Source organism: Numenius arquata, chromosome 2 (assembly GCF_964106895.1).
Source record: "Numenius arquata chromosome 2, bNumArq3.hap1.1, whole genome shotgun sequence".
Taxonomy (NCBI): Eukaryota; Metazoa; Chordata; class Aves; order Charadriiformes; family Scolopacidae; genus Numenius; species Numenius arquata.
In genome coordinates this window covers 132,702,010-132,723,320 of record NC_133577.1, presented here as the reverse complement: position 1 = coordinate 132,723,320, position 21,311 = coordinate 132,702,010, and the positions used below count along the sequence as shown (strand labels likewise).

At 51.6% G+C, this 21,311-nt stretch overlaps 1 protein-coding gene across 1 annotated transcript in view; it reads left to right on the top strand.

Annotated features, from left to right (window-relative positions):
- Positions 1–21,311, top strand: part of SHANK3 (SH3 and multiple ankyrin repeat domains 3) — a 352,413-nt gene that overhangs the window by 25,953 nt on the left and 305,149 nt on the right. The window contains exons 3-4 of the mRNA XM_074166270.1: positions 15,522–15,725; positions 19,519–19,590. Of these exons, the coding sequence (XP_074022371.1) occupies positions 15,522–15,725; positions 19,519–19,590 (276 nt within the window). The remainder of the gene's footprint in view (positions 1–15,521; positions 15,726–19,518; positions 19,591–21,311) is intronic.

The following is a 21,311-nucleotide window of genomic DNA, read 5'->3' as shown; positions in this document are numbered from 1 at the left end:
GGAGTGCGGTCTTGCTGTTGGCAGCTGAGTCCAAGGGACCAACTGATGTGTCAAGGTGGGGCCCCACCAGAGCCCAGGACAGGGGTTGCGAAGCTGCTCCCGCGATCCCTCTGTGGTGCTATGGTCACGGGCTGGGGGGCTCCTTGGGGCACGTTGGCTTGTACCAGGAGAAGTTTTCTGCAGGTGGGGAGTGCGGCAGTGCTGTCCTCTCCCCCTGGATGTTCTCTTCCTGGGGATCACACCTGGAGCGGTGATGCTGCTTTGTCTCCAAGCTGTTTGCCCTGGTGTTGGCCGTGCCTGGCCCCAGTCTGGGCGTTACGGGGTGTTCTCTGAGTGCATGGCGGGTTTTTGCCGGCAGCGGGAACTGAAGGGTGTTTCTTCCTGCGGCTTGTGCTTGTTTATCAAGGCACAGATGAATTTGGGGACGGGTGCTGCGAATGAAGCTGGACTGGGGCTGGATGGGGGTCATGTCTCTTCCCTGTTCTGTGATCTCACAGGGTGTATTTTTCTACAACATTTCTTTTTCTCTCCCCCCCCCCCACCTTATTGCTGGTGAATGTATTTCTGATTTGCTGTCTCACGTGTAGGTCACTATCAGGCATTGCAACGCGCGGTTTCTCTCCTCTGCTGAGTACATCTGTGTGGGAAGTTTTAAAAAACAGGATTAATTTTTGCTGAATCTCATCTTACTGTCTAGAAACATGCTGCATTTTGTGGTATAACTCATGATGGTATATACTCGGTGGTATAACATCCCACTTATTTAGAATCATGGAATCATAGAATGGTTAGAGTTGGAAGGGACCTTAAAGATCATCGAGTTCCAACCCCCCTGCCATGGGCAGGGACACCTCCACTAGAGCGGGTTGCTCAAAGCCCCATCCAGCCTGGCCTTAAACACTTCCAGGGATGGGGCATCCACAACTTCTCTGGGCAATTTAGGATTAGGATGCAAAATTTATTAGTGTCGTCTTATTTCCTTTTAATAACTTCGCTGTTTGATCGACCCCAGATGCCATCCAGCCTCCACTCAAGTCGTTGCCATTATTTACTCTTACTACTATATGTCTCTTCAGCCCTCAGTTGGTCTGATGGCAGCATATTCATGGCAATTTTGATTAACTAAAATGATGCAAACCAGATGTCATGAATCAGTGTTAAACAATGACTCTAAAACATGGCATCCAGTCCCTTTCCAGGGCCCAGCAATTTCACAGTTCTCAATATAAAGAAAACTTCGGTCAGTCTGTTCAAAGTCAGGCTTTTCCCGATGATGCCAGTTTTAACGAAACTGCCCGAAACCAAGCTTTAGGCTTGGAGCTCAGTTTTGCTGTAGACACTGATTGGCTAAATGTGTCCTGACATTCACAGGTCATTGGCATCTTAAAGGCCTGGTTGATTAATTAAACAGCCAGCTCGCCTAACGAAATCCTCTTCCCTGCTTCTGATTGGCTCTCTCGTTCTCACTGGCTAATCGATGGAAATTCATAGGGTTTTTTTTATACCCATCGTTTTACAAAATTGACTTCTGTAACGAGCGGTGAGAAATCAGAGCGGAGGAAGCCTCGGGTGGTGACCGGGGAAGGCAGCGAGTGCCCGGGGCAGAACCCGCCGGGCAGCAGCGTGTGCCGTGTGCCATGCACCACGTGTGTGCGGGATGGGTCACGCGTGTGCGGGAGGGGCAGCAGCGTGTGCTGGCTGTGCTGGGCACAGTGGAGGGCGTCGGGGCAGGAGCTGATGCCGGCTGTGGACGGGGAGCACCGGGGGGGAGGGTGCAGCATCCTCTAAGGGGTGGAAAGAGGTCACAGCCCCGATGGGCAACGGGCGGTTGTTGGAGCATCAGGGCCTGTGTCAGTTCAGCAAAGGCGTTTTCATTCTCTCCCCTGAGTAATGTTTTGGCATTAATTTTCCTCATAACGAGGAGGGAACGCAGAGTGAAGGTTGTGCCACAAGCTGTCCCAGGCAATGTCGGGGTGGGCGCTTGGCGGGGTCTCCCCAGCGTGGAGTGAGGCTCAGATGATGAGCTGAAGCTCGGATCACCTCCTTTTGGAGAGCACACGTTCCTCTGCTGCCACCCATTCTGCAGGGGTTTCACCAAATTGTTATCTTCTGGGCTAGCTCACCTGCCAGTACTTTGAGCAAAATACTAATATATACTACATACATATACATATATATGACTCTATACTAGCTGTATATATATACACACCATACACCAGGTAGCTGGAATTATGGCACGTGCCTCAGGATGGACTTGTCATTGTAAGTTATGGAAGTCTGTAGCACTGTAAAATGATTTGTCAAATGTTTTATTTAGAATCATAGAATGACAGAATGGTTTGGGTTGGAAGGGAGTTTTATAGACCATCCAGTCCCACCCCCTGCCCTGGGGCATCTTCCAATAGATCAGGTCGCTCAACGCCCCGTCCAGCCTGGCCTCGAGTTTCAGAACAAAAAACTTAGAAATTAGGTAACACATACTTTTAATATTTTCCTTCTCTGTATTTGTTAATGTTCATACTTCTTCTGTTCAAATCCTCCTTTTCCTTCTTAGTGATGTGGATGAAAGCTCTGCATCTTCTCCTTAGAGTTTCAACAGTGTTCATTTAATTGATATCCTTGTTTCAGCTTCCATTAGACCAAAGCGAATGTACAGATAACATTTTTCATGGTTAGTGACCATTTTTTTTTCTTGCTGAGAAGCATAAAGAAATTTTAACATAACATAAAGAAATTACAATTTTTATATGGTTTTTAGATCATTTTTAGTCCACTGTGTTTCCCCAGATTTTTATTGCATGGACACGTTCAATTGTTGTCTTTTTCTTCACTGGGTTGGTTTAGAGTTTTTCCGACTTTTTGTGCTGCTGTGACCAAAGTAATTGAATCCTGCCTCAGGGTCTTTGTTTTCTGTGGGAACCGTGATATAAATTTCCAGATAGGCCCAGAGGGATCTGCAGCATTTAAATGCAGCAGCCTGCAAACTCTACAGTTGCTAATAGAGGAAAAAATGCTAATTTTTTTAAACTGGGTAAAATATGGAAGTAAGGCAGTCGATATTGGCCCTCCTAATACTATTTCACTTACTATTAACTTTAGTTTATTTGACAACTTGGAATTCCTTTGTACGGCAGAATTTTTATGGAAAACATGGTAATATGGTGAAGTTGTCCTGTGTGAGCTGGGGGCCGTGGTTGCCTGGGAACAGCCCAGCTCTGGGGCTGCCGCTGGGAGGCTGCCAGGGCTGCGCACGTCCGACAAGTGCTGGCTGAATTGATCACCAGAGGAGTGGTTAATAAATTTATCAACATTGTCATTATTTATTTTTAATTAAAAGCCACTGAGTGGAGGAGCACGCCTCTTCCAGCATCCCATCCATGCCAGCGTCTCTCCAGCTGGCACCTCTGTGAGCATCCCTGCTCTCTGGGTTCCTGGGGGGCTCCGTCGCAGGGGGGGTGGGAAGGCCAAAGGGGCAGCTCAACCGAAGGGCTCGTGCCAGGGCAGAGCCGCCGGGACCCCCGGCCACCACCGCCCTGTGCCCGAGTCCTCGGTGACGGCAGAGCGTGGGGCTGTGGCCGCTGCGGCACCTCGGCCGCGGCAGTGGGGTCCCCTTGGGGCAGCCGGGGCTCGGGGCAGAGCCAGGCGAGGAAGCAGTGGGGGACGGAGAAACCGAATTAACGACCTAAAGCCGTGGGGAAGTTTCACAAAAGAATGGATCAGCAGGTGAGTGCTGAAGCAAACTGATTTAAAAAAACAAAACAGTAGGTAATTACTGAAGGATTTTTAAGTACGAAGCGGATGAGTAGGTAGTAATAATGTGCATTTTCTTTTCACTCAAAACAGTTATTATATCAGGGAAAAGAGATTAGCAAGAAGGAACTGTTGAAGCCATGTTTAGCAAAAGCCTTAGTGTCAATGTGGAGAGCTAACAACCAACGGACTTGTGTGCCATAGTGGTTATACCCATAACGGAGAACAGGAAAATTTATCAGCTGGGAAATAATTTCTGGTGAGATTTAACCATTGCATTTTCAGAAGACTGTGTGTCCCTAATCTATTTTAATTCTTTAATAAGAGAGAATGGATATGAGGGAGCTGACTGATGGTGATGTAAAAACTGATGGTTTTTAGATGTGGTGTTGGGGGATATGGTGTAGGGGAGAACTCTGTAGAGTAGGGTTGATGGTTGGACTCGATGATCCCAAGGGTCTCTTCCAACCTGAACGATTCTGTGATTCTATGATTCTGTGGGATTTATCAAAACTTCAAAACAGCTTGATGGAAACGCTTCTGAAAGGGCTGCAGAAGTTACGCAAGGGGAGCAGAAGAGCTGCAACGTGCCGAGTGCCAGGGAAAGAGATCGGCCTGGGGAGACGTGAGCCAGTGAGGGATTCTTGTCTGCAGGAGAGTGATGGGGTGCTGAGGGCAGGAGAGAAAACACCTCAGAGTTCCAAACTTTGTTCAGAGTATTAATAATGTGAAGAGGAGCACAGCGAGCAGGACGACGTGAGTGTGGTGACATGGGCCAGACAGAGTGGGGGATCCAGCAGGGTCCTGTCAGGAGCGACAGGCAGAGCTGTTGCCCCTGGAGGGGTGAGGACAAGCCCTGGAGGGGTGAGACAAGGGACACGCACACGGTGACACCTCCCCAGGGACCCCTCCAGCCTATATTGGCAGTTGGCTTAGGGGGTCCCTGGGCTGCAGGTGGGTTACCTCATAACCCCCAACTGATGTCTTTTCCAGGAAACTGTAGTTATTATATTTTGAATGCATATCAGCTCTTTGTGCTTGCACCGAGGGTGGGGAAAAAGGGAGCTGCAGGGAACTAGTGGCCTCTCAGCCTCATCTGGGTCCATGGGAAGGTGATGGAGCAAATCCCCTTGGAAACCCTGGCCAGGCACATGAGGGACAGAAGGTGATTTGGAATAGCCAGTGTGGATCTATCAAAGTAAAATTGTACCCAACCAACCTAATTGTTTTCTCCTGTGGGGCAGCTGGCTCTGGGCGAGGGGAACACAGTGAAGGTTGTCAGCCCCGGTCGTGGGGGAGGTGTTCGGCATGGTCTCCCACAGCATCCTAATTGCCAAAGGGGACAGGAGGATGGCAAGGTAGGTGCAAAGCTGGCTGGGCCATCGGGCTCAAAGGGTGAGGACGGGCCATGCGAGTCCAGCTGGTGGCTGGGTACGAGCCCATTCCTCAGGGATGGACAGGGGGGCCAGTACCATTTGGTGTCTTCATTGACACAGACTGGGGCCCCGAGATGCCGTGGGGTCTCTGCCCTTGGAGATGCTCAGCACTCGCCCACCACAGCCCCGAGGAGCTGCCTTTCCTGAGCTTTCTCCAGGACCCTTCCCCTGCCCTGAGCCTGTGACATGCTGGTGTGGAGCTCCACAGCAAACACATGCCGGGTAGTGAGGAAATACCAATCCTCTGACCTGCTTTGACTCTGCTGGTTTCACTTAGTACCCTCCCGAGTTTTGTTTTGAAAGAGACTTTTTTGCTGTTGGGTAGGAGTTAGTGCAATTTAACAGAAGCGATGCAGTTGTAGCAAACAAGGTGTATGTGCAAAGTCTTGGAGTCTTAAGTAGGAAGGAAAAGGATCCAGCCACGAAATGATACTGATTGTTGAGACCTGGAGGCAGAGGGGGTGTGGGTTGATGTAAGGCGGGAGAAGTTGCAGCTTTGAAGAGAAGGGTGGTGGTAGCCTGTAAGCCCGGAGTTATTGCTGCAATTAGAGTCAGATCTGGGTAGGGCACTCCGCATGGGTTAAGCCAAACGCCCGGTGACGCGCACTGTGCTGATTTGTGGTTGTGACTATGCAAGAGAAGGGACCGGGGAGACCAATTTGGAGTCAATTGCCGGAGCCTGCCGGCACGCTGTGGAGCACATCAGTGCCAGGGTGCCTAATAAAGATGTCCTATCTGTCACCTTGTCTTGTGGTGTTTGCAGCAGTTCCCGAGGAGATAATACCTGCTTGTCTTTCCCGTGACACTTCTGGTTTTGTCACATTCCTTCTCAGTCTTCTCTTTCCCAGACTGAAGAGTCCTGTCCATTCAGTTGAGCCTCACACGGATGCCACTCCAGGCCATTGATCTGTTCTCCCTTGTCCGCTCCTTTTCCACTCCTGCTGTGTCCTTTTCCACTCCTGCTGTGGCCTTTTCCTGCTATTCTGTGGGGGACCTGCTGAGCATGTCTGTGGTGGGGTTGCAGGACTGCTGGCCACCGCTGGGCAATAGCCAGCCCAGACCCTGTCAGTGCATTCCACTTGCATGGGGTTGATCTGCTCTGTCCTTCAGCCACTGGCTCTGTGAGGTCCATCTGCTGGGTTTGGCAGTTGGTTCTCAGTTTTACCACGCCAGGGAGCTTCGTTGTTGGCTCATGGTTCACCTCCCCTGCCCAGACCATCCCAGACCATCCCAGTCCTGCCAGCCGCGCTGGCACTGGACGAATCCTGCAGGTCTCTGCTGTGAGAACTGCCTGGCTGTCCCGCCTGCCCTCTGTGGCACATCTCTCGCTCAGCTGTGGTGGGACCCTGCCCTCTACCCCTGGGCAGCAGAGCTGTTCAGCCGCAGGGAACTATCTGCAGCAAGCCCCCAGAGCAGGTTCAGGGGGACCCAACCTGGAACACAAGCATAAAAACCCAATGGACAAGAATTAGGGTCGATGATGCAAAATGAAGCACGTTGAAGAGAGAAGCATGAACTACTTTAATGCCTGTGCAATGGGCTAAACCGAATCCTCAACACCGGGAAGACACACGGGGGTTAATGTAAGAAATTTGGATCATAAAATCCGTAAGGGTCTAAACATTGACCCCTGTGTTCTTACATTAACAACCTGATCCATAAAGATCTTATGAATCCATAAGATTCATTATGAAAGATCCATTATTCATTATAACAATCTGTTGTGAATCCGTAAGATCTTTACGGATCCGGTTGTCAGGCTGTGCTGGAAATGCCTGTTTTGCAATATGCTCAGTATAAAAATACAGAAGCAGGAGTAAATATATCACCTCTGTTGACAGTTCTTTCAGATGACTACAAGCAGTGGTGAGTTATGAATAAAGATGTGAGCATGGGTGCCATAAACAAGAACAAAAAGGCCCCACTGGGGCAAGCCCATGTCTGTGTGACCCAGTGCCCATCCCCGGCAGTGGCCAAAGGACAAAGGACGCTCTTCAGGGAGTGCACGGTCCGGCCTCTTTCTGCAGCCTGTTCCCCCCACGCTCCTCCAGTTTCAACAACTGCTGCTTTAGGGTTGTTAGAGGCTGCATCTCCATCTTCTCTCTTTTTTTCTTTTTTTTTTTTTTTTTTTTTTAATATACACATAGACCAAATTAGACCTGGGCCCATCAAAATCAATTATCTTTTACTTTATTCACATGCAGAGTTTTGCAGGCAGCAGAGGACTGATGCCAGGTCTCGGAAACCAGGAATGCATGCTGGAGAGGACGTGGGGCTTGGCCCTCTGAAGGGAACGAAGCAGTCAAAGGAACCTGAACCCAAACTGCCACGTGCTCTGATGGGATGTGCTGATGTGACGCCTGGAGGTGGAGGCAAGGGGAGAGCGAACTGAGGCTAGGACAGTATTTTATAGCTGTATGTGACAGCTGGGAGACAGATGCTGGAATATTGCCTCTGGCTCTGATTCTGCACTTTAGAAAGTGTATTTAAAATTAAAGAAGGTGCTGAAAAGAGCAACAGAAATTATTTGAGATCTGGAGAAAATGCACTGCCATTATGAACACCAGCCTCTTCTCACCCTAACCCAGACTGAGAGGGGACGGTGTCAGACAGGGGCTACCAGTGTGGCAAGAACCTACTGAGTACTAAAGAGCTACTCAGTATCGCAGAGAAAGGTATAACAAGAAATAATGATTGTATTGGAAGTTTAAACAAGGGAAATCAAGTGAGAATGAAGACACACCTTTTTTCATTGAGGATAAGTGTTTGCTTGTTAATTTATCCAAGGAGGGAGCATTGTTTCCGTCATGTGATGTTTTTAGAGTCAGGTTGGATGCTTTTCAAGAAACTGTTAGCCAAGTTCACGTAATTTCGTTCATTATGGGAGTTACTGGTTGAAGCTTACGGGGCAGTGACACGATGCTCAGGCGAGATGATAAATACTTCAAGGGTGGGTGTCAGGAGGATGGGGCCAGTCTTTTTCCAGTGGTGCCCAGGGACAGGACAAGAGGGAACGGGCACAAACTGGAAGAGGGGAAGCTCCATCTGACCATGAGGAGGACCTTGTTTGCTGTGAGGGTGTCAGAGCCCTGGCAGAGGCTGCCCAGAGAGGTGGTGGAGTCTCCTTCTGTGGAGACATTCCAACCCCCCTGGAGCCGTTCCTGTGGGACGTGCTCTGGGTGACCCTGCTCTGGCAGGGGGTTGGACTGGGTGCTCTCCAGAGGTCCCTGCCAGCCCCAGATCATTCTGGGATTTTGTGATTCTTGGCTTTGCATTTCCTGAATCAGAGGGGATGCCAAACGTGCTACGAAGGCAGCTACAGTATGCTCTTTTCACTGCTTTCTTCCATTCTCTACTCAAACTTGGTTTCATTTGCTGCTTTATACTGAGAAGTTCCGTATCTCTTCTGCGTGTGTTTGTTAGGACCTATCTGTCCTGCTAATGTGTCTCAGTCTGGATGAACAGAATATCTTATTCCCTCTTCTCCAGAAGAAGCTTTGCTCTACATCGCTTTTTCCAGCCCTAGGTAAAGCTAAAGCTCCCCAGGTCCTCTTTTTCCATTGAGTTAGACTCAGGGTTTTTGGGTTTTTGTGTGGCTGTGGTTGCTGTGTTGCAATGGGCCAAGCAGGAAACAATCCAGGTCACTGAAGGTAGCACTTGTCTCTTTAACTTCTCTTGGGCTCTTTGGTGGGATCAGCTTGATTTACGGGTCCAGCACTTCTGCAATTCCCTCTGTGCTGCCTTCTCTGTATGAAGAGTTCAGGGTTGGATGGAACTGGCTGGCGATTTTGCTCTTCAGCAGCCCTTTCCACGCAGGTGGCTAATAATAAAGCTCTTGTAGCTCTGTGCAAGGGGGAGGTTTTGCCTGAACCAGTCACTTAGAGTTAATCAGGAGCTGAATCTCTTCAAACATTCATTTCAAGCTGCGTTTGTATCAGAGGCAGCTGCTCCTCTGAAAGCACTGACTGGTGGGACTACAGGATGGGGCTGGTTGTCACTGTCAGTGCTACTGAAGAGTTGTAATAAGGGGGCTCTTGGACGCCCGTTTTTTTAAATAGAAGTAGCTGGATGGCTTCCTGTCTCAGGCGGTGGGTTCCGGGGGATGATACAACAGTCAGCAACATCCTTCCAGGCTGGCTCTGAAGCAGCAGCCGTTTTGCTGGAAAACCCATAGAGCCAAAATACTTCATTATCTGCAGCACGTAACTCTGCAAGAAGGGCTCGTGCTCCGGGTGCTTTCCTGCTGGGAGCCGAGAACCTCCCTCCTGCTCTTTATCTTGTTTCCTTTTGGTGGAGGCAGCTTCTCCCAGCGTGGCGGTCAGCACATCAGATGGCAGGGCCAGAGCTTTCCTCAGGAGGTGATCTAAGCCCAGAAATTCCTGTTGTTTTGCCAGCATACACAGCTTGCTCTCTAAGCTGGTCCCAGTTTGCCTTTCACCAGCATCCAGAGCACAGAAAGCTTGTGCTGGTTTCTCCTCTCCACCACTGAAATGTAGGGTGGTGTTTGCTCTGGTCCCTGCAGAGCCCATCTCCTTCCCTGGACCATGGTCCTGCAGGGAAACAAGCCTCAACGGTGATGTTCAACCTGTCCCATCATCCCTGACCAGCGGGGGTGCTGCTGCTGACCCCCCAGCCGCTGCCGTCGGGGCTGGGGGTGGGTCTGAGGGGTGGCTGGTGGGAGTGCTCTGGGCCACTCCTGGTCACAGCTGCCTTGTGGTCCCTTCTCCTGCCAGTGGCTGAGCGAGGCCGGGAGGGTCCTGTGGGATTTCCCACAGGCAGGGGAGCAGTGACACCTGCCCCGGGTCACAGGAGGAGCTCGCTGCTGGAATTGCTGCTTGAGGGGACAGGCTTTTCATGAGTAATTGGGAAGGAAAAAAAATGCATAATTGGAGAAAACCCAACATAATCTTTTCAGGAAAGGTGAAAAGTTACCTGTTTGTTTTATGCACCGTGTCTGTTCCTGTGACTCTGTCCCAGCCCCAGGAGCTGCTGCTGGCTTGGCGCGATGCTCGGTGCGGTGCTCAGTGCTGCAGGCTCCCTGCCACGCTCGGCTCCGGTCTGTGTGTCCTCTCCAGACTGCTCTCTGCCTCTGGTCACCTTTGTCTTCTTTCCCTTTACCTTTTTCCTGTTTCTGTTGTTTCCTGAAAAGACGGGGTCACCAGGCCTGCTCATGATGCAGAAGATCTGGATGTGCTGCCAATTCATGAGTGTCACAGCAGCCCTTTCTACATCATTTCAGCCCAAATCCCAGCCTGGGCCCCACGTGGCTTCAGTGATGAGCTCCCGTGTCAGGAAACCTGCCTGGTTAACCTTCACCTTTGTTTACTGTCATCCTTGTCAATGAGGGATCCAAACAAGTGCTTTATTGCTCCTGGCACTTCAGTTTATGGCAGCAAGGGACCTGTTTGGGAATGTGCGTGTGTACTGGCAAGGAGGGCAGCCTTGTTCTGGTAGGTGTGGGTTTCCTCCATGCTCTCCTCATAGGTGTGAGGAGACTCCATACAAAATAAGCAGATTTTTCAGCAACATAAATGTTTGAGCAGTTCCTGTCCATGTTCCTGGGACAGAGGCCAGGCCTTTGGGCCAGAGCACGGCAGGATCACAGAGGCCCTCCTGGGTATGGAGTCATGGAGTTGTAGGATAGTTTGGGTTGGAAGGGACCTTTAAAGCCCCCCCAGTGCCACCCCTGCCCTGGGCAGGGACACCTGCCACCAGAGCAGGTTGCTCCAAGCCCCCTCCAACCCGGCCTTGAACCCCTCCAGGGATGGGGCAGCCACAGCTTCTCTGGGCAACCTGGGCCAGGCTCTCACCACCCTCACAGCAAAGAAGTTCTTCCCCACATCTCAGCTCCATCTCCCCTCTTTCAGTGTCAAACCCTTCCCCCTCCTCCTAGGGCTCCCCTCCCTGATCCAGAGTCCCTCCCCAGCTTTCCTGGAGCCCCCTCCTTTAGGGACTGGAAGGGGCTCCAAGGTCTCCGCGGAGCCTTCTCTTCTCCAGGCTGAACCCCGCCAGTTCTCTCAGCCTGTCCTCCCAGCAGAGGGGCTCCAGCCCTCCCAGCATCTGCTTGGCCTCCTCTGGCCCCGCTCCAACAGCTCCATGTCCTTCTGATGTTGGTGGCCCCAGAGCTGGAGGCAGCACTTAGGGGGACTCCCCAGAGCGGAGCGGAGGGGCAGAATCTCCCCCTCTTTGCACTTGTGCTCTCAAACCCGCCGTGATCGTGCATCTTCTGGGGAGCTTTTACTCCTTGTCTGCATGACCCTTTGCGTTCACATCCGCTGGGACCGTGACCAGCGAGGAGCCCATCCTGCAACCGGTCCTCACGTCTGGAGCTCCAGGACTCCTCCTTGGGTGACCCTCGTGCCCCGGCTCCTTGCTGGCGTCACCCACTTTGCGCCGGGCTCCCCCTTTCCTCTGCATTTGTTTGTTTTTATGACTTCAACGCCATTGTCCTTTCGCATGTGGTGTGGCAGGATTGTGCTCTTCTCTGTGCCCATTCTGAGGCAACTCCCATTTTCGAAAGGAATTCTTTTACTTTTGGTCGATTCTTCTGCTCTGTTGATTTGGCAGCTCCGTCTTTCTTAGAGGCTGTTTTTTTCATTTTTGCCATACATTTGCTCAGAGTTTCTGATGTGATATTATGAAATACACTCCCTGCTGCCTGCAAGCACATTACCTTTTCAGCTGCTTCTTTTAATTTCCTTTCAACTCTTTCTCATTTGTGTGCTCCTCGATGAAGAATTTTTGGCTTTTTTGCTCTTAAGGGATTGTTGAATGTAAGTTCTTTATTGTCATTATTGCGGGGTGGCTCTTGAATAGATATTGTCTGTCATCCTGCGTGTTGCTGAGGATTGAATCTGCAGCTCTGAGCTCTTTCTTCCTTCAGGAAGGAGTCATCCGTGCTGTCTAAAAGCTGAGAAGCTGTACCGTTTCCTTTCAGGAGTTGTTCGTAAGGCTTTGATTGTTGTGATCAGAGCTTATAATTGCATGGAAGAAATTATCGCTTGTAACCGCAAACCAGAGTGAGCAGCTTGTTCTGAAAGCTGTTCCCACCCTGCCCTGCTCTGAGCCCGACGCCTCCGGGACCTGCCCCGGCTGCAGGGTGGGCTCTGCCGTGCCGTGCCATGCCGTGCCGTGCCATGCCATACCGTGCCATGCCATGCCGTGCTGCTCCATGCCATGCCATGCTGTGCTGTGCCGTGCCCTGCCATGTCGGTCCATGCCTTGCCATGCCCTGCCATGCTGTTCCATGCCATGCCGTGCTGTGCCATGCTGGCACGCAGGACTGTCGCTGCTGCTGCTGTGTGCTCCCTGCTCCCTGCAGAGGTGCCTCCTTTGGCACCCTGAGATCCTCCTGGATCTTCTGGGAACTGAACCAGGAGCAGCGCTGAGCCTCTTGTTTCTGGAGAGCATCAAGAGGAAGGGAGCAGAGACCTTTCCTCCCCCTGCTCGGGGACCGAACAGGGCAGTTTGGCTTCTTTTAATGTTGACCTGAGTGTCCAAACCCCCAGGACTGGGAGGTCCTGTCACCTGGTGTGAGCTGCTGTGAGTGCTGTCTCTGGGCTGGATCTCTCCATGGGTGCTGGCAGGTGCCCCTGGCTGTCCGAGCTCAGCCCCCTCCTCCTGATGGAGACGGGACCAGCGCCTGGCACGGCATCATCTGCAGCTCGGGAGCCAAGCCCTGCTCTGCCCGGGACCAGCCCGGTGCCGGGGGTGCCGGGAGGCTGGAGGAGAGCATCACTCCCCTCAGTGGGACGGGAGCCGGAGGAGCCCTCTCTGATGTGGCTCCTGGAGCAAGGCCACCCTGGTCCGTCCCCCCCCCCCCCGGGCACTGAGCAGCTTCCTCCTGCACAAAGATGCCCCTTGCAGCCCTCGGGGCAGGGCTGGGTGGGATTAGCCTCATGGTTTGGGTGACCCCCGGAGGGCCCATGCTGCATCATGGAGTGGAATAAGCAAGTTTAGTTGCAGGATCTCTGATACGAGAAAGTCATTAATACGTGCGATGGCGTCTGGAGAAACAGAGCTGTAAGAGCCCTGGAAGCAGCTGGATTGTGCCCCCAAGGGGCTGTGCAGTGTCCTGACCTCGCAGCTGAAGCAGGCATTTTCTTCTTCCTCATTTCTGATGCAGGTTAAAGACAGAAAGAGACACACTGCGGGGTGGAAGCTCTTTTCTCTCTTAAATATGAAATGGTAATACTCCCCAGAGTACATCTCTGCAGCATAAAGTTTGGTATAAAATTCCGTGTTTTTTTTTCTGGGACCCTTCTTCAGCCAATGCCTGTGCTTGTGCACATGTGCCTGTCTGCCCTTTTTCCATTAGATACATATTTTAATACTGAATAACATAATTCGACAGTGAGGAAGAGTCCTAGAGGCTAAATAAGCACGTAGGAAGGTATAGGCAACGTTTATTTTTTATTTACGGGTCCCTGAAAGAATGATGCATTTTATCTTCTCTGAGGACTGAAAGAGGACAGAGCTGGCGTTTCTCAAAGGTTCCGAGCTCCTGATTTCTCACCCCAGCAGCCGTCCGCCTCCTCCTCGTGCCCCGTGGCCGGACGAGCCCTGGTTGAAGCGCTGGCTCGCTGATGCGCTCAGCGACGGAGCAGATAATGCTGACCCCGCTGTGCAGTACAAACACCCGCTGCCCAGTGCAAGGTACCCGTGCCCTGGAAAAATGAGCCGTAACATCAGCTCAGTGGCTTTATGTCTCACACGGTGGCTTTTCTGGGTGACGACACACGGGTGGGTTGTTTGCTTCTCTCTGGGCAAAGCTGTTTAATTTTTTAAAACCCCTGCCCGTTTAATTCACAGAACCCCAAAGATGCTGTTAAGCGGAACAGGGACCAAAACCAGCCCTGGGTTGTTGGAAGTGGGGCCAAAGGGGTGAGTGGGGATGTGCAGTTACGTCTGATGCCCAGGTGGGTGTCCTTCTCCGGGTCTGGGGGACACGGTGTGGTGGTGGCAGGAGCTCTGGAGCTGTGGGTCCATCGCAGCCGCTGGAAGGGCTGCTCAGCAGGTGGAGGAGGTAGGGATCGGGCCAGTCTGTCTGTTGGAAACCCGAATGGACGTCCGTGTTCCAGCCTTAACTCTTCAGTTCCTTCATGGACAAAATGCACTTATGCCATATGGAGATCCGTGCTGTGCCGATCCCTCGGACATGGCGAGCGCCTCCGGTCTCCCGTTGGAATGGTGATGGTGTGGGGCAATAGCAAGGGTGGGCAGAGGGGTGGAGTGCCTCTGTGTGACGAGTGGAGCAGGACTCGGCCTGGAGAGCCGCCGGGGGAGCACCGCAGAGGGTGGTTGTTCACTTCTCCTTCCAGCACAAAAACCAGGAGCGTTAAGCGGGGCTGACAGGCTGTGGCTTTGAAATGAAACGCTGAAGCAAGTCTAAAGGCTGTCTTCTCCTGCAGAAAGTGTGGAGGAGGAGGAAAAACAAAGAGGAGAACAGAGCGATGGGAAATGAAGAACAGTTGAGGGCCAAAATGCAAACCCCAGGACCTGGGAGGGGAAAACGGTGGCTGCTGACAGGGACGGGCTGTTGCGAGACTGACCTTGGACGCTGCCAGCGCGGAGTCCTCTTGCCTTCCTGCTCCTCGCCCACAGGATGCGGCGATGGTGCCGCAGTGCCCGTGCCGTGCCAGACTGTGCCATGGGGCTCGGTGGGCTCTGGCCCAGGCAGGTTCCCACTGGCTGTGAGTGTGGCAGCGGGGGCCGGGGCTGTAGGAAATACAGTCTGAAGATGATGGGTTATAAATATGTGATGACTTGGGTCCTGAGGAGGCAGGGAAATGCTTACGGTACCAGGGAAACCCTTCTCAGTCCCAGGGTGAGGAAGGGAAGTGTGACTTTCCATGTGGGGAGGCAGAGGGTTCTTCTCCTCCTCTCCTCCCACTGGAAAGACCTGGCTGGATCCCTCCAGCTCCCGGCAGGGCTCACGGTGCTGCCCTTCATCGCTCCATTGCGTGCACACCTGTGAAGTTTGTGGTGGAGAAGTCAATAGACTCTTTACAGCCCATCAGGGATTTTTAAGTGAAATTTTGCTCTTATATTGGTTTTAGGCCATCAAATGTTCTTTGGCACTTCTCATATTTTATAGGATGTTACAACATACAGGGCTTGAGTCTGCCGTGAACCCCATAGAATGCATTAGGGGGGGAACTGCTAAGTCTCATTCTTCTCTAACTCTTTTTTCCCCTTCCTGTGATCCACTGATATGGAAAAGGTCGTGACTTTTCTAGTGTATCTGTCTCCTCATTGTTGCCGTGGCTGTTGCTGGGTGCAGCTGTGGGGTGCAGGTGATGCTCGTCTCTCACTGCCCTCTGCGTCTCTCCACAGAAGTGTCTGCGGCTGAATCCGGACGTTCCCGTGTGGGTTTCCAAGCAGCGCATCCTCTGCACTTTGAACCACAGCCTGAAGGATGTTCTGAACTACGGGCTCTTCCAGCCGGCGTTCAACGGCAGGGCCGGGAAGTTCCTGGATGAGGAGCGCCTGCTGAGGGAGTACCCCCTGAACCCCGACACTCCCGTCCCCTACTTGGAGGTAGCCATCTTCTGCTTTTTTTAAAACATGTCTATATCTATATACATGTATATAGAGATATATACATACATGTATATATGTGTACATAAGTATGTAGGACTTCTGTGATCCCTTCCACTGCAGTCTGTGTGGACACCATGAATATTAAGGTCCCCTGTCCCCCTTCCCTTCTCTTCCCCATTTCCCTTCTAGGAGCGAGAGCGTAGAAATTCGTGTGGGTGTATGTTTACTCACGGAGAATCCATTGAGGGAGAGCTGAGGCAAATGCCTCTGAGTTTCAGTTGCTCGTGACTGTCTGCTCGAGAGCTCTGTCACATCTGTCATAGCCCTGTGGAGCAGCTCCCCTGGTTTCTGACCCTGGTGATGAAAATTCCCATTTTTCTCCTGGTGTATAACTGTCATGGGAAATTGCAGTAACAGAGGGAAAGCCAATCTGGTAGGTACAGAGGGAAAATCACAGGGAGATCTTTGCATATGAGGCTGAAGGGCTTGAGTCTGATATTTTATTTAATTTACAATTAACGTAGAGCCTGGAATGCAACTGTGTGCTTTGGCAGCAAATGACTGTCCCTGTATGGACCTCAATTGTGTGATGAGCATGGAGGATAATCTATACTGTTTTCTGTTCCAGAAAATTAAATAGAGGAGAAATTAACAAAATTAACTCTCTAGTTACATTCACTATAGGTTTTGCCTTGGGCAGGGGTTCAGGTGATTGCATGTAGGTTTTTATTCTCAGGTCACCCGCAGCATTTCTTGGGCTCCCTTCACTGTCACTGTGGACACCCCCACTGGCTGTGATGGGGCTCGTTACCTGCACGTGGACTTCTAAATTTAGGAATCTTGTGCTATATTTTGCCCACAAAGTCTATTTAGAAAGCATTACACGCCTAAGCTGCAAGAGCTCTTATAAATGCAAGCGTGAATGCTGCTATTACAACTAATCCTGACTAATTTGGAAAGAAAGTGCAGCACAATTTTTGAGCAAACTAACGTTTAATGTAGACAAAAACATTTGGAACAACATTAAGAATGCTTGCAAATAAACCTTTGAGGTAGTAAATTCCTTAATGTTCCATATACGGGCTTTAATGCTTTGGTTTTGTATAATTTAGCATAATGTCCACACTTAATGTCTTAGCACACACATCTAAATGCAGACTTGACATGGGTATTTGTTGTGTGTAATTTTGATTCTTCATAACTTGGTAAGAATGGCAGCAGAACACTGGAGAATCCTATTGGAAAACCCCAAATCCCGAATATATTTACAAGACACAAATCTTATGTTGATACCACTGAGGTTTCTTGAATCCAAAAGACAAATTAGCCCTCAGGGCTGCGTATGAAGGTAATCAAGTAAATGAGGGGTTTGTGTATATTGACAGAAAAATTACATTAAAAAGCAGGTATAGTGTAGAATCATAGAATAGTTTGGGTTGGAAGGGACCTTTAAAGGTCCTCTAGGTGGCTCTGTTCTGTACCTGGGGAGCTGCAGGTACCCCAGATTCCCTCATCGGAATAAACCAGCAGCTGCAATGCAGTGTGTTGGTCATTGGGCAACACGCAGGGGGGTCACCTGCCCATCTGCTGCCATCCCGTTACCCTCCTCTGTGTGTGGCGGTACTGGCTGTGTCCCGTATTATCTTACTGGGTGTTATCTACCGTCAGAAGCTCATTGTGTCCTTCTTAATGAGGTAGTTATTTCATTTGTGTGCCAGGCACATTGTTCTCACTGTTATTAAACATCACACATTCAGTTCACGCACCTTGTAAATTTGAGTGAGATTTGGAAATTCCCATGCTTCTACGTCCTCCCTGTGGGGTCCGGTCTGCGGGTGAGCTGCTGGAGCCAAACCAATGGGTTGTGTCTTGCTGCCCACTTCAGTCACTCCTTCAGAAGTTCTGCTGCTCAGTTTTGAGCAACGGACTGTGTGTTTTACAGCTGAACTCTCCTCAGGTGGGGCTTTAGCCTTGCACCTGGATGGCGGCTTCCATTGGTCTTGCATCAAAATCATAGAACCGTTGAATTGTCTAGGTTGGAAGGGACCTTTCAGATCATTGAGTCCAACCATCAACCTAGCACAAGCCGATGCAGCCTGACCTCTCCCTCAGCCCTGCCTTGCTGATGCCTTGCCCCGGCCCCTGCCTGTGCTGCTGGAGGCCCTGAGGGACCTTCCCCATGGTTGGTCGCTGGGGGAGCAGCAGTGGGGAGTCCCCCTGAGCCAGCGCCGTCGGGCAGGACGGCGAGAGCCAGCGCTGCCCCGGAGCGGAGCGCGACTGCAGACCCTCCATGGCGGTGCCGGGGGTGAAGAGGAGCTGCTGAAGGATGCTTGTGTGACTGCGTAGGGATGGACAGGGGAACCCTGACACTGGCAGCACCCGCAAAGCACCAACATCTGTAAATCAGTGGGCAAGACGGTTTTTACCTTGGAATGATTTAAAAAAAAAAAAAAAGTAGTTGTGTGAGAAAGCATGTGCCCATCAGGACAAATGCGTGACGGACTGGAAATGTGCTAATATTTTGCCAGTATTGAGAAGTAAGTGGGATGAGCTTAGTAACTGCAGCCCAAAGATAACTTGGTGTCAGTTCCAGCTGAAATAATGAAATGTTGATGGAGGATTAAGTTTGTAGCAATTCAAAATCTCAGAATACAATTCATGCATTGAAAAAGATCTAGTCAAACAAATCCAATTTCATTCTTTAAGGAAACTGTAACTCTGCTTGATAAAGGTAACTATACTAAGGCAGCAGCCTCTTGGGGGTACTTGATACTGTTGTACATGATATTCAGTTCAGGATTAGCACTGTAAAAAGTCGGTAAGACAAGTGCCACTGGGTAATTCATTGATGGCAAAAAGCAGCTGTCACTGCTTCATACGTAGACATATTTCTATATTCTATACTCTGCGTAGATGTAGATGTGTAGAGTTTCCGAGGGACCGATGGCAAGCTTGGTGTGGTTACCCCACAGATCTGGGTGTCAGTTTAAAACCACTGCTGATGAAGTCTGATTTACACGGAGTTTGGCAGAGAATACAACAGCGTGGACTGTGCTGTCTGGGGCATTTGGTAAGTGGGGGTCCCATCACAGCACGCTCCAAGTCAGCCAAGTGACAAGCACACAGGGACAGGCATTGCTTGCTAGGGAAGGACCCTCATTGTGGAAAACAAGGCTTCCAAGGAAAATTTTTGAGCCTTTTTGTCCAGAAACCTAACAGCAATTCCCAGTGTGATGCTGTGGCACAACGTACCCCCGTAATCCTTTGGTAGTGAGTTGGTTTCAGGGTGCTTGGGGTGGAAGTGGCTGGTTTTGGAGCAGCGCGTGGGTGACAGTCAGTGTTCTTGAGAGGGCGTCGGAAAGAGCCCTGGCACAGAAAAGGGCAGCAGAAATGATCTGAGAACAGCAGAGAAGATGCCTCAGTGAGAGATTTAGAGCTCAGCCTGCTTAAAGGGAAATCGGCTCGAGATCACCTGAGAGGTGAGGAAACCGTTCTGTTATTAGAAAGATCCCTAATTGATTGGGAAGAAGCAGAACAAAATCCAAACCTTCTGGAAGCTGTAGCCCGACAGATTCATATGAAAAACTGGTCAGCATTTCTTTAGTGAGGAAAGCAATTAACTGTTAGAACAAATTATGGTGGAGAACGGTGTATCCTGTATCGTTGTTGTTGTTTTCAGATTTGGGCTGAACGTCTTCACGCACGCTGATGGCTACTGGAGTTGCTCGAGAGCCATTTGATGCTGAGTGGGTTTTGCTGGTCTCACATCTGACATTCTTCCCTCTTGCAGTTCCGGTACAAGAGGCGCGTGTACACCCAGACGCTGCTGGATGACAAGCAGTTTGCCAAGCTCCACACAAAGGTAAGGCTGGAGTCCAGCTGGGCCAGCTCAAAGCCTTGAAGCATGTTCAGCACCGATGGTGGCCTGTCACAGAGACGATACCAGGCTTTGGGATGTTTCGGTCGCCTGTGCTTGCCAGACTGCAGAGCACCCCCGAGGAGTGGATGGTGCCTGCCAAAGCCTGAGATGGTGTAGGTGGGGGTGCAAGCTGGAGAACCCCAACAAGCCATGGTGGGGTGCCTGCCCAGGGACAGACCTGTGCTGTGCATGTGTGTGTGCAGGTGGGTGTGGGGTTGGAGGCTCTGCAGGAGAGCGTGGGGCCAGCTTTCTGTGGGGTGGTGAGGCAGAGGAACACATGATGGGCCGGCTGAAGAGAAGCTTTATTCTCTGGCCTGGAGGAGTCACTAAATGCCTGGTGAGCACAATGGTGTGCATTGAGGAGTGCGCCTTCCCTCCCCCCAGTGAGAGGCAATAGAACGCCTCTGCCTTGCACTCCTATTGCCTTGTCTCTGGCTTTAACCCGTACCTTTGGGTCAGGATGTCGCTGGTAGGACCCACACATGCAGTGGAAGGCACTCTTGGTCCACTGAAGCCCCGACGTGTCGTGGGCAGTGATCAAAGCCTGTGTCAAGTTGAATGGTGCAGCAACTGTGGCCCGTCTGGGTGTTTGGAGAAGAGGGAGTGAGGCAGGAATGGTGCTTTTTTGTGCATGAGTGTTTCCTGGGAGGAGAAATGCCCCACCAAAACCACTGGGCTCTGCAGCCAGGGACACCCCAGCTGGCAGAGCCGGAGGGTCAGGGATGCTGAGGGTGGCCAGGCCTTGGGCACGTGTTTTCTGGATGCCCTCCTGCGTTGCTCTTCCCCCGGACAGCTGTGATGGTCCTGTGGTGTCACTTCTTGCCCAAGAAGTTGGGCAATGGTTGTGGGGAGGTCTGGGACCATCAGAAGATTTGTGCTGCCACTAATGATTGTGCCTTCAGATGGCATGTGGCCCCGTGGGGACTTTGGTGGTTCCCAGGAGGCCAGGGCCAGTGGTGCATGGGAACTGTGAGACGGGATGAAGGAGGTGGGCTCCAGCAGCGCGGTGGCCATTGCAGAGCTGGGTGGCTGCAGGCACGGGGCAGCATCCAAACTGCTGGGTGGCATGGGGACACCTCAGTCCCTATCAAACTCATTTTCTGGGAGAGTCTGTGGGGCAGGGCAGGGAGCAGTGGTGTGGAGAGGCTGGTGGGGATGTCCTGTGCCTGGAGGGCACCCTGCTGGGGAAGGCCACACAGAGAGGCTTTGGGGCTTCTTGTGTAGGAAGGACGTGGGACGGGCTGGGACGCTGGGGCTCCCTGCTGGCTCCCTTCCTGCTGTGTCACACACTCCCTCGGAAAACCCCTGTGCGGAGCTGCCACTGCCCGAGGGCCGGGCAGCCTCTCGGCTCTTCTCCTTTCACCCTCTGACGGGAGAGGCACTGTTCTCTGCCTCGACCCTTCTTGTCCACCCTCGCCTGGCAGCGGTGGCTCCAGGACACCTGCAGGAGGTGCCCAGGGCCAGGTGACGATGGTGGTTCCTCCTTGGCCCCTGACAGCCCTCATCTCCACCGGGCACAGGTCACCCCTGCGTGGCTCCTGCCGTGGGTCTGCAGGGCAGCGCTTTGCTTTTGCAAGAGGCAGGCAGGCAAGGGGTTCAGATTTTCAGAGGTGGAACAGCAAGAGCTGAGCTAGGTGGAGCCACAGCTGTAAAGCAGAAGGGAA